The sequence below is a fragment of the Coregonus clupeaformis genome, chromosome 29 (genome assembly GCF_020615455.1).
Source record: "Coregonus clupeaformis isolate EN_2021a chromosome 29, ASM2061545v1, whole genome shotgun sequence".
NCBI lineage: Eukaryota > Metazoa > Chordata > Actinopteri > Salmoniformes > Salmonidae > Coregonus > Coregonus clupeaformis.
In genome coordinates, this window is record NC_059220.1 from 8986263 (window position 1) to 8998775 (window position 12513).

Genomic DNA, 12513 nt, shown 5'->3' on the forward strand with positions numbered 1-12513 from the left:
CTAACTGTACGCTCGCCAAATACCCGCCAATTGCCAAATGCTTTTGGGAACTTGGGCAAAAAAAGTTTAAGTCGATCCACTGAGGCAAAAAGGACAATGTCGGAGTTTAATTCAATAAGAGAAAGTTGCGAAATGGAGAGTTGAAAATAAACAGAAGGGAGGGCCAGAACAGTAGCCTAATGGGGAAGTGGTAAATGAGGATGATATTAGTGTTGCTATGTAATGTGTGATGATTGTGAGGCGCTATGCAAATTTGACAGTCACAAGACTTCAAAGTGGCATCAAGGAACTGCACTGTTCAGATGGATTAAATGTAATAGTATCCTGAACTCTGGACACTGACTGTAGGTCTATAACCTCTCACATAGCCTAATATTATATTGACTCCTGCATAATTAAGCATTTCTTGCAGTAAAATGATACACATTTACATTAACGTCATTTAGCAGACGCTCTTATCCAGAGCGACTTACAAACTGGTGGATTCACCTTATAGCCAGTGGGATAACCACTTTACAATATGTTTATTTTCTTTTTTTCTTTCTTTGGGGTGGGGTAAGGGGGGGGTAGAAGGATTACTTTATCCTATCCCAGGTATTCCTTAAAGAGGTGGGGTTTCAAGTGTCTCTGGAAGATGGTGAGTGACTCCGCTGTCCTGGCGTCGTTAGGGAGCTTGTTCCACCATTGGGGTGCCAGAGCAGCGAATAGCTTTGACTGGGCTGAGCGGGAACTGTGCTTCCGCAGAGGTAGGGGGGCCAGCAGGCCAGAGGTGGATGAACGCAATGCCCTCATTTGGGTGTAGGGACTGATGAGAGCCTGAAGGTACGGAGGTGCCGTTCCCCTCACAGCTCCGTAGGCAAGCACCATGGTCTCGTATACACCTAATGTACATTTTGACTCGGGAACAGGAGTGGAAAAATATGATTTATTTATTTCAGCATCTTGAGAGAATGAATGCACGGTAGGGACCATCTGTAAAGGTGCCATTTTATCAGCTTAATAAAAGCTGTTAGTATCTCAAACACATAAAATATGCATCCAAGCACAACTGAAATCTTATCAGAAACATGGGCTTTTCATTTCCTTAAAACCGGTAAAACTGATGTAATCTGGATATTTTGGTATTACAGACTCGGTCAGGGACAGGTTGAAAATGTCAGTGAAGACACTTGCCAGTTGGTCAGCGCATGCTCGGAGTATATGTCCTGGTAATCCGTCTGGCCCTGCAGCCTTGTAAACGTTGACCTGTTTAAAGGTCTTACTCACATCGGCTACGGAGAGCGTGATCACATAGTCGTCCGGAACAGCTGGTGCTCTCATGCATGCTTCAGTGTTGCTTGCCTGAAAGCGTGCATAGAAGTCATTTAGGTCGTCTGGTAGGCTCGTGTCACTGGGCAGATCACGGCTGTGCTTCCCTTTGAAGTCCGTAATAGTTTACAAGCCCTGACACATCCGACGAGTGTTGGAGCCGGTGTAGTACGATTCAATCTTAATCCTGTATTGACGCTTTGCCTGTTTGATGGTTCGTTGGTGGGCATAGCGGGATTTCTTATAAGCGTCCGAGTCACGCTCCTTGAAAACGGCAGCTCTACCCTTTAACTCAGTGTGGATTTTGCCTGTAATCCATGGCTTCTGGTTGGGTTATGTACGTACGGACACTGTGGAGACGACGTCCTCAACGCACTTATTGATGAAGCCAGTGACTGATGTAGTGTACTCCTCAATGCCATCGGAAGAATCCTGGAACATATTCCAGTCTGTTCTAGCAAAACAGTCCTGTAGCTTAGCATCTGCGTCATCTGACCACTTCCGTATTGAGCGAGTCACTGGTACTTTAGTTTTTGCAGGTAAGCAGGAATCAGGAGGATAGAGTTATGGTCAGATATGCCAAATGGAGGGCGAGGGAGAGCTTTATACGCGTCTCTGTGTGTGGAGTAAAGGTGGTCTAGAGTTGTTTTTTTCCACTGGTTGCACATGTAACATGCTGTGGTCTTAGTGCCAACATCGGTTTGTAAATAGACAGCTACGAAAAACATAGATGAAAACTCTCTTGGTAAATAGTGTGGTCTACAGCTTATCATGAGATACTCTACCTCAGGCGAGCAAAACCTTGAGACTTCCTTAATATTAGATTTCGTGCCCCAGCTGTTGTTTATAAATATACACAGACCACCACCCCTTGTCTTACCGGAGGCAGCTGTTCTATCTTGCCGATGCACGGAAAACCCAGCCAGCTGTATGTTATCCATGTCGTCGTTCAGCCACGACTCGGTGAAACATAAGATATTACAGTTTTTAATGTCCCGTTGGTAGGATAGTCTTGATCAGAGCTCATCCAGTTTATTATCCAATGATGGCACTTTGGCTAATAGGACGGATGGTAGAGGCGGGTTACCCACTCGCCGTCGGATTCTTACAAGGCACCCCGACCTACGTCCCCTATATCTCTGTCTCTTCTCATGCGAATGACGGGGATTTGGGCCTTGTCTGGCGTCTGAAGTAAATCCTTCGCGTCCGACTCGTTAAAGAAAAAACCTTTGTCCAGTACGATGTGAGTAATCGCTATTTTGATATCAAGAAGCTCTTTTCGGTCATAAGAGACGGTGGCAGAAACATTATATACAAAATAAGTTACAAAATAACGCGAAAAAACACACACAATAGCACAATTGGTTAGGAGCCCGTAAAACGGCAGCCATCTCCTCCGCCGCCATGTATGTGTGTGTTCTTTAGGAAGTATAAAAGAAATAGAGCCCACACACTCATAAGCTCCACCACGTACCTTTATTAATAAACAAACAATGTTTAGATCCTGCAAGGATCTTCGTCAGGTCATCTTCTTTAGGAGTTGGCTAATAACCAAACAACAACGTCCTCAAAGACTAGGATACAGACTGGGATTGATATAGGTATAAATAGATAGTGTATTCGGAAAGTATTCAGACCCCTTAACTTTTTTTACATTTTGTTACGTTACAGCCTTAATCTAAAATTGATTAAATTAAAAATGTTCCTCATCAATTTACACACAATACCCCATAATGACAAAGCAAAAACAGGTAGTTTTTTTTGCGTGCAAATTTATAAAAAATTTAAAACAGAAATACCATAAGTATTCAGACCCTTTGCTATGAGACTCGAAATAGAGCTCAGGTGCATCCTGTTTCCATTTATCATCCTTGAGATGTTTCTACAACTTGATTGGAGTCCACCTGTGGTAAATACAATTGATTGAAGGCACACACCTGTCTATATAAGGTCCCACAGTTGACAGTGCATGTCAGAGCAAAAACCAAGCCATGAGGTCGAAGGAATTGTCCGTAGAGCTCCGAGACAGATCTGGGGAAGGGTAACAAAAAATGTCTGCTTCATTGAAGGTCCCCAAGAACACAGTGGCCTCCATCATTCTTAAATGGAAGAAGTTTGGAACCACCAAGGGGGGAGAAGGGCCTTGGTCAGGGAGGTGACCAAGAACCCGATGGTTACTCTGAAAGAGCTCCAGAGTTCCTCTGTGGAGATGGGAGAACCTTCCAGAAGCACAACTACCTCTGCAGCCCTCCAACAATCAGGCCTTTATGGTAGAGTGGCCAGACGGAAGCCACTCCTCAGTAAAAGGCACATGACAGCCTGCTTGGAGTTTGCCACCTAAAGGACTCTCAGACCATGAGAAACAAGATTCTCTGGTCTGATGAAACCAAGATTGAACTCTTTGGCCTGAATGCCAAGGGTCACGTCTGGAGGAAACCTGGCACCATCCCTACGGTGAAGCACGGTGGTGGCAGCATCATGCTGTGAGGATGTTTTTCAGCAGCAAGGACTGGGAGACTAGTCAGGATTGAGGGAAAGATGAACGGAGCAAAGTACTGAGAGATCCTTGATGAAAACCTGCTCCAGAGCGCTCAGGACCTCAGACTGGGGTGAAGGGTCACCTTCCAACAGGACAACAACCCTAAGCACACAGACAAAACACCGTAGGAGTGGCTTCGGGACAAGTCTCTGAATGTCCTTGAGTGGCCCAGCCAGAGCCCGGACTTGAACCCGATCGAACATCACTGGAGAGACCTGAAAATAGCTGTGCAGTGACACTCCCCATCCAACCTGACAGCGCTTGAGAGGATCTGCAGAGAATAATGGGAAAAACTCCCCAAATACACGTGTGCCAAGCTTGGAGTGTCATACCCAAGAAGACTCGAGGCTGTAATCGCTGCCAAATATGCTTCAACAAAGTACTGAGTAAAGGGTCTGAATGTAATATTTCAGTTTTAATTTTTTATTAATTTGCAAGATTTTCTAAAAACCTGTTTTTGCTTTGTCATTATGAGGTATTGTGTGTAGATTGATGAGAAAAAAAACTATTTAATCAATTTTATAATAAGGCTGTAAAGTAACAAAATGTGGAAAAAGTTAAGGGGTCGGAATACTTTCTGAATGCACTGCATATCACCCCATCCCTATAGTTAACTAATAGATAGATCACCCCATCCCTATAGATAACTGATATATGGTAGATCACACCATCCCTATAGTTAACTAATAGATAGATCACCCCATCCCTATAGATAACTGATATATGTAGTCACACATCCCTATAGTTAACTAATAGATAGATCACCCCATCCCTATAGACAACTGATATATGGTAGATCACCCCATCCCTATAGATAACTGATATATGGTAGATCACCCCATCCCTATAGATAACTGATATATGGTAGATCACACCATCCCTATAGTTAACTAATAGATAGATCACCCCATCCCTATAGATAACTGATATATGGTAGATCACACCATCCCTATAGTTAACTAATAGATAGATCACCCCATCCCTATAGATAACTGATATATGGTAGATCACCCCATCCCTATAGATAACTGATATATGGTAGATCACCCCATCCCTATAGATAACTGATATATGGTAGATCACCCCATCCCTATAGATAACTGATATATGGTAGATCACACCATCCCTATAGTTAACTAATAGATAGATCACCCCATCCCTATAGATAACTGATATATGGTAGATCACCCCATCCCTATAGATAACTGATATATGGTAGATCACCCCATCCCTATAGATAACTGATATATGGTAGATCACACCATCCCTATAGATAACTGATATATGGTAGATCACCCCATCCCTATAGATAACTGATATATGGTAGATCACCCCATCCCTATAGATAACTGATATATGGTAGATCACCCCATCCCTATAGATAACTGATATATGGTAGATCACCCCATCCCTATAGATAACTGATATATGGTAGATCACCCCATCCCTATAGTTAACTAATAGATAGATCACCCCATCCCTATAGATAACTGATATATGGTAGATCACCCCATCCCTATAGTTAACTGATATATGGTAGATCACCCCATCCCTATAGATAACTGATATATGGTAGATCACCCCATCCCTATAGATAACTGATATATGGTAGATCACCCCATCCCTATAGATAACTGATATATGGTAGATCACCCCATCCCTATAGATAACTGATATATGGTAGATCACCCCATCCCTATAGATAACTGATATATGGTAGATCACCCCATCCCTATAGATAACTGATATATGGTAGATCACCCCATCCCTATAGTTAACTAATAGATAGATCACCCCATCCCTATAGATAACTGATATATGGTAGATCACCCCATCCCTATAGATAACTGATATATGGTAGATCACCCCATCCCTATAGATAACTGATATATGGTAGATCACCCCATCCCTATAGTTAACTGATATATGGTAGATCACCCCATCCCTATAGATAACTGATATATGGTAGATCACCCCATCCCTATAGATAACTGATATATGGTAGATCACCCCATCCCTATAGTTAACTGATATATGGTAGATCACCCCATCCCTATAGATAACTGATATATGGTAGATCACCCCATCCCTATAGATAACTGATATATGGTAGATCACCCCATCCCTATAGATAACTGATATATGGTAGATCACCCCATCCCTATAGATAACTGATATATGGTAGATCACCCCATCCCTATAGATAACTGATATATGGTAGATCACCCCATCCCTATAGATAACTGATATATGGTAGATCACCCCATCCCTATAGATAACTGATATATGGTAGATCACCCCATCCCTATAGATAACTGATATATGGTAGATGGCTGCTCATATATTGCTCATATTATTTAACCAGGTAAGTCATTGAGAACACATTATCTTTTACAATAATGACCAGACCAAGAAGGAACAATGAGATACTAATTTTCAAGATTACAGAGAACGATTACAAAAACCTCTCTGTTCTGAGAATGATATAAACTGGTGCCGTGCCATTGCATGACCTTCAAAGTCATTCGTTTATCCAAGTCGAGCTTAAAGTTCAACTGCCCCTTAGGGTTTGGTTTGGATTACACAATTATCTCAACAAATCATGCCCCCTTTTGCCTATCAACACGTGGTGGCACTGTGTTTTCTGGGAAAAGACTGGGCGAGTTCGCTTTGCATGGCTCGGTGCCACGGGCGGGCGGAGACCTCTCCTTAGGGGGACCAATGGAATGGTCGAAAATGTGCAAAACCCATCCACCTAGCGCACCGTGCCATGTAAAACAAATTCCCCAGACAACACGGTGTATCTTTGGCAGTAGCTTGATGTGCAATTCACAAATGGATTGGGAAATAAAATAGCTACTCTAGTGAAAATGGCCTTCCGTAAAGTTTTTCAACAATCAGATGGCCAGGATATGGATTACATCCAACGCTAACTACAAGTTCTGCGGGCTGTCAAACGTGAGACTGTGCCTGGTCTTGTTGGTGACGGTGAGTTGGTTACACTAGCTAGCTAGCTATATTATTTGATAAAGCTAGCGAGTAGCAAGGTGTTGTAGAACGAGTGTCTCATTTAACACATTCCAGACACTGATTCTTGCTACCTTGGCATAACTGTGATTTGACAGAGAAATATCAGCTAGCTAACACTAGATAGGCTGCTAGCCAGCTGCAGATAGCTATCCCCCAAGCTATGCTAACCAGCTGCAGATAGCTATCCCCCAAGCTATACTAACCAGCTGTAGATAGCTATCCCCCAAGCTATGCTAACGAGCTGCAGATAGCTATCCCCAAGCTATGCTAACCAGCTGTAGATAGCTATCCCCCAAGCTATGCTAACGAGCTGCAGATAGCTATCCCCGAGCTATGCTAACCAGCTGTAGATAGCTATCCCCCAAGCTATGCTAACTACCAGCTTTAAGCTTAGCTAAACACAAGGTCAGCGCCGGCATTACTTTCTATTCACCTCTTCCGCTCTACTTGACCCCACATGTAGAACTGAGTTGTGATTGAACGGCAAAGACACACCCCAAAAAACACCAACACGAAACCACACTCCGTAGACAACTCTTGTTTGCTTTCAGTCATGACTGCTTGCATTTCTTCCCAGCTAACAAAATTACATTCCAGGACGTGACCACAAAGTTATTTTAGTCCCCACATAAGTCATAATAACGTTATTGTGAAACTTACAGACGATGTTCAAAAATGTATTTCTATCATTATGATTGTAACGTTATAATGAAGACAAACCATAGCTCTAAATGTAACATTATGCAATGTTCCTAGATATCTCCAAAATAACATGATATTCAGAACCTTTCATGGACTACCAAAGAACGTTTTTAATGATCCCATGATGTCTGTATAGCGACCTGATATTTATAACCTCTATAATACTTATTAGAAACGTTATGAATGCGCCTATAATGTCCCAAAAGGGCTATGACATTCAGTACCTTTGGAAGACTTAAGGGGAATGTTACAAATGTCTCAGTTAAGTGCCTTGTTAGCTGGGTTAATGAGCGTTGATGAAAAATGAGGCCAAATCAGGAGGTGCAGTTCTCCTTTAACTTTAAGGAGTTTTACAAATCCAACAGCAATGTTATTCTCCAGGCCTATAACTTCACAGGATTCAAATTTAGTTTACAAAACATTAGGAACACCTTCCTAATATTGACTTGCACACCCTTTTGTCCTCAGAACATCCTCAATTTGTCAGGGCATGGACTCTACAAGGTGTCAAAAGCGTTCCACAGGGATCCTGGCCAACGTTGACTCCAATGCTACCCACAGTTGTGTCAAGTTGGCTGGATGTCCTTTGGGTGGTGGACCATTATTGATACACGTCGGAAACTGTTGAGCGTGAAAAACACAGCAGCGTTGCAGTTCTTGACACAATCAAACCAGTGCGCCTGGCACCTATTACCATACCCACGTTCAAAAGGCACTTAATTATTTTGTCTTGCCCATTCACACTCTGATTGGCACACACAAAATCCATGTCTCAATTGTCTCAAGGCTTAAATATCCTTCTTTAACTTGTCTCCTCCCCTTCATCTACACTGATTGAAGTGGATTTAACAAGTGACATCAATAAGGGATCATAGCTTTTACCTGGATTCACCTGGTCAGTCTATGTCATGGAAAGAGCAGATGTTCTTAATGTTTTGTATAATAGAATAATATATGCCATTTAGTAGAAGCTTTTATCCAAAGCGACTGACAGTCATGCCTACATTTCTCGTATGGATGGCCCCAGGAATTGAACACACAATCCTTGGGTTGCAAGCACCATGCTCTACCAACCGAGCTATAAAAACAAAAAGTAATGCACTATATAGGGAATAGGGTGTCACTTGGGACTCAACCCGACTCTGCTGTGCAGACATACAGTCGTTGAGAATGACACAAATATTAATTTTCACAAAGTCTGCTGCCTCAGTTTTTAATGATGGCAATTTGCATATACTCCAGAATGTTATGAAGAGTGAGCAGATGAATTGCAATTAATTGCAAAGTCCCTCTTTGCCATGAAAATGAAATTAATTCCAAAAAAACATTTCCACTGCATTTCAGCCCTGCCACAAAAGGACCAGCTGACATCATGTCAGTGATTCTCTCGTTAACACAGGTGAGAGTGTTGACGAGGACAAGGCTGGAGATCACTCTGTCATGCTGATTGAGTTAGAATAACAGACTGGAAGCTTTAAAAAGGAGGGTTCTGCATTGTTCTTCCTCTGTTAACCATGGTTACCTGCAAGGAAACATGCTGTCATCATTGCTTTGCACAAAAAGGGCTTCACAGGCAAGGATATTGCTGCTAGTAAGATTGCCCCTAAATCAACCATTTATCGGATCATCAAGAACTTCAAGGAGAGAGGTTCAATTGTTGTGAAGAAGGCTTCAGGGCGCCCAAGAAAGTCCAGCAAGCGCCAGGACCGTCTCCTAAAGTTGATTCAGCTGCGGGATCGGGGCACCACCAGTGCAGAGCTTGCTCAGAACTGGCAGCAGACAGGTGTGAGTGCATCTGCACGCACAGTGAGGCGAAGACTTTTGGAGGATGGTCTGGTGTCAAGAAGGGCAGCGAGGAAGCCACTTCTCTCCAGGAAAAACATAAGGGACAGACTGATATTCTGCAAAAGGTACAGGGATTGGACTGCTGAGGACTGGGGTAAAGTCATTTTCTCTCATTTTCTCTAATGGGGCATCCGGAAAAAAGCTTGTCCGGAGAAGACAAGGTGAGTGCTACCATCAGTCCTGTGTCATGCCAACAGTAAAGCATCCTGAGACCATTCATGTGTGGGGTTGCATCTCAGCCAAGGGAGTGGGCTCACTCACAATTTTGCCTAAGAACACAGCCATGAATAAAGAATGGTACCAACACATCCTCCGAGAGCAACTTCTCCCAACCATCCAAGAACAGTTTGGTGACGAACAATGCCTTTTCCAGCATGATGGAGCACCTTGCCATAAGGCAAAAGTGATAACTAAGTGGCTCGGGAACAAAACATCAACATTTTGGGTCCATGGCCAGGAAACTCCCCAGACCTTAATCCCATTGAGAACTTGTGGTCAATCCTCAAGAGGCGGGTGGACAAACAAAAACCCACAAATTCTGACAAACTAGAATGGGCTGCCATCAGTCAGGATGTGGACCAGAAGTTAATTGACAGCATGCCAGGGCGGATTGCAGAGGTCTTGAAAAAGAAGGGTGAACACTGCAAATATTGACTCTTTGCATAAACGTAATGTAATTGTCAATAAAAGCCTTTGACACTTATGGAATGCTTGTAATTATACTTCAGTATACCATAGTAACATCTGACAAAAATATCTAAAAACACTAAAGCAGCAAACTTTGAGAATACCAATACTTGTGTCATTCTTAAAACTTTTGACCACGACTGTACAGATAGTAATAGTGTGTGATCCTCTATAACCACAATTTCCACTATTAACTGTATTTGAGGATCTTACACAGAAGCCAATATAAGGTCATATCAACTCTATCAACAGAGAATCTCCATTGAGCATGCATTTTAGTCAAGGACTTAACCAAGACTTAAGCTGTTGTCTGGGAAACTGGTCCTAAATCAATAATCTGTATTGTGTTTCGGGCACGGCAATGGGATTGTCAATATTGTTAGTTTAGTTTCCTTCCTACTAAAAGAAAAAAAGGATACAGTCTCACAGCTCCACTCTGAGTCCCGATGGCCAGAATTTTCTGCACAGGGTCAAAGGCCATGGAGGAGGGCCGGTAGGGGAAGCCATGGCGCACAGTCTGGAGGAGAGAGGAAGAACACAATCTGTTTTAGCTAGCTGCTACATCACATCCAGATGCACTCTTTTACAGACATAGTGAAGTACTGTAGTACTGTTATGTCATCTCATGTTTTATATAACCAGGAAACTGTCTGACATTGAGAGGCATTCATCGTCTAAATACCAACGATTAATGCTCAGTTTAAATCCATATCTAGCTGAGTGTGTCCCTTTTTCTCAGAACCAAAAAAGCCACATATTTCTAGTAAGGTAGCTAACTTGACAACAAGCTAGGTTCTCTCTCTGTCAGATCATTGGGCAGCTGCTGTAGTTTGTTAGCTAGCTAGCTAGCCAACAACAATGTCTGGATGACCTAGTTATCTATTTATAATCCAGAGACACTGGATTATTCCGTTTTCATTTATGGCTGGCTGTTGTGGATACTAATAGTCAAAGGCCTGGCGTCATTTAGCTAGCTAGTTTGGCAGCGGTGGGATGAAGCTGTAGCCAATGGCATTTCCAGAAATGGGGACCGTGAGAGACAGTCAGTTGATTACCAATACATTCCTCTGCTGGTTTGACAACTAGCAAGACTAGTAGCTAGCTGTCTACCCCCTAACTACAAGATCAGCACCAATGCAATATCAGCATAGACACAAATAACAATAATACAAACTACTATTGACACACAGAAAACTGCCTAGCTAACGTCAATGTTTTAGAAATCACGCGCTGTTATCTTCAATGATTCCCAGCAAAACAACCGTCGCCGGCTTAGTTAACCGTAGCCCACCTTGCAGAGCTGAAAATGCTCCGATTGTAGCGTCTCTTGGATCACATCGTTTTGATTAGTTCCCGGTTGTGGAGATGCAGAGGAAGACGAAGCAGTCAAGCCGTTTAGCACTTTTCTGATATTGAACTTCTTCATTTTCCACCAATACAGACGAGGACGAAACACAAAAAATGGATCAACGAAGCCACCATAAATTTGATATAGCGGTAACAGTTACCTAGATAGCTAACGTTAGCTGCTCTAAAGACGCACACTTGGCTAATATCTTGTTCTGATAATCTCACATGTTACGGACGGTGTTGTCACCGCACTTTCCATAGCATAATTCACAAGTACACAGTTTATGAACATTAATGCATTGTCGAAAATATTTGTTTTATCCATCGATAGAGTATCCAGTCGGAGTCGATCGTAACGTAAGCTCTCCTGAAGCAGCCACTATCAGCTAGCCAGCCCAGCTGACGCGGAACCGCAGTGACGAGTCTGCGCGGTAGAGGCAGCAACACGGATGTAGGCTATACATTGGAGCCAGGAAAGTAAAAATCTAAATAAATCTGTATTTTTGGAAACCTATGTTGGAAAACAAATTATGAATCACTGAATAAGATTGTAACCTTCAACATTAAGCACCATAAATCAATTTTCTTATCCAGCGAGTTTACTAGACAGTCACAAACCAAGCGCTCATCCAAAGACAGTACAGTATGAAGATAGGCTAAAACTGAAATCCACGATCACACTTGTAGGCGATGTCATGGCGACGTTGGCTAAATAGACGCATGCGTACAAAACACGTCATCGGGGATAACGGTCGTCTCGTGCCGAACTGCGCATGTGCAGGCCGTTAAATCAAAGGCACTCGTTCGATATAAAGTTGTTTTTGACGAAAATTGGTTGGTCACTTTTAGGTTGGAGTAATAACATGTTAAACTACTTAAGACATTGGTTCGAATCTCACTGAGACGAGAGCGCTCTGAAATCAGAATAGATGGCCAGAGCGAATTTACGAACGCACCTTAGGTTGTGCCTTTAGGTTTCGACAACTACGGAAGAATGTTTCACTTCTCTCATTGACTTCTCAAACCACGGCCTGGTCTGTTTCGCAAGCGTT

At 42.7% G+C, this 12513-nt stretch overlaps 1 protein-coding gene across 6 annotated transcripts in view; it reads right to left on the reverse strand.

Moving 5' to 3' along the window:
• The window catches only part of LOC121544637 (syntaxin-binding protein 5-like), a 55532-nt gene extending 43465 nt beyond the window's left edge, over positions 1-12067 (reverse strand). For 3 of the 6 annotated variants that reach the window (XM_045209098.1, XM_045209099.1, XM_045209097.1), the window contains exons 1-2: positions 11403-12066; positions 10531-10628 (exon numbers count right to left, since the gene is read on the reverse strand). In XM_045209098.1, the coding sequence (XP_045065033.1) occupies positions 10531-10628; positions 11403-11537 (233 nt within the window). In that variant the 5' untranslated portion in view covers positions 11538-12066. Of the gene's footprint in view, positions 1-10530; positions 10629-11402 lie in introns of all 6 variants that reach the window. The other 3 variants (XM_045209101.1, XM_045209100.1, XM_045209096.1) reach the window with 2 other exon arrangements.
• Between the last annotated feature and the right edge of the window lie 446 nt (positions 12068-12513).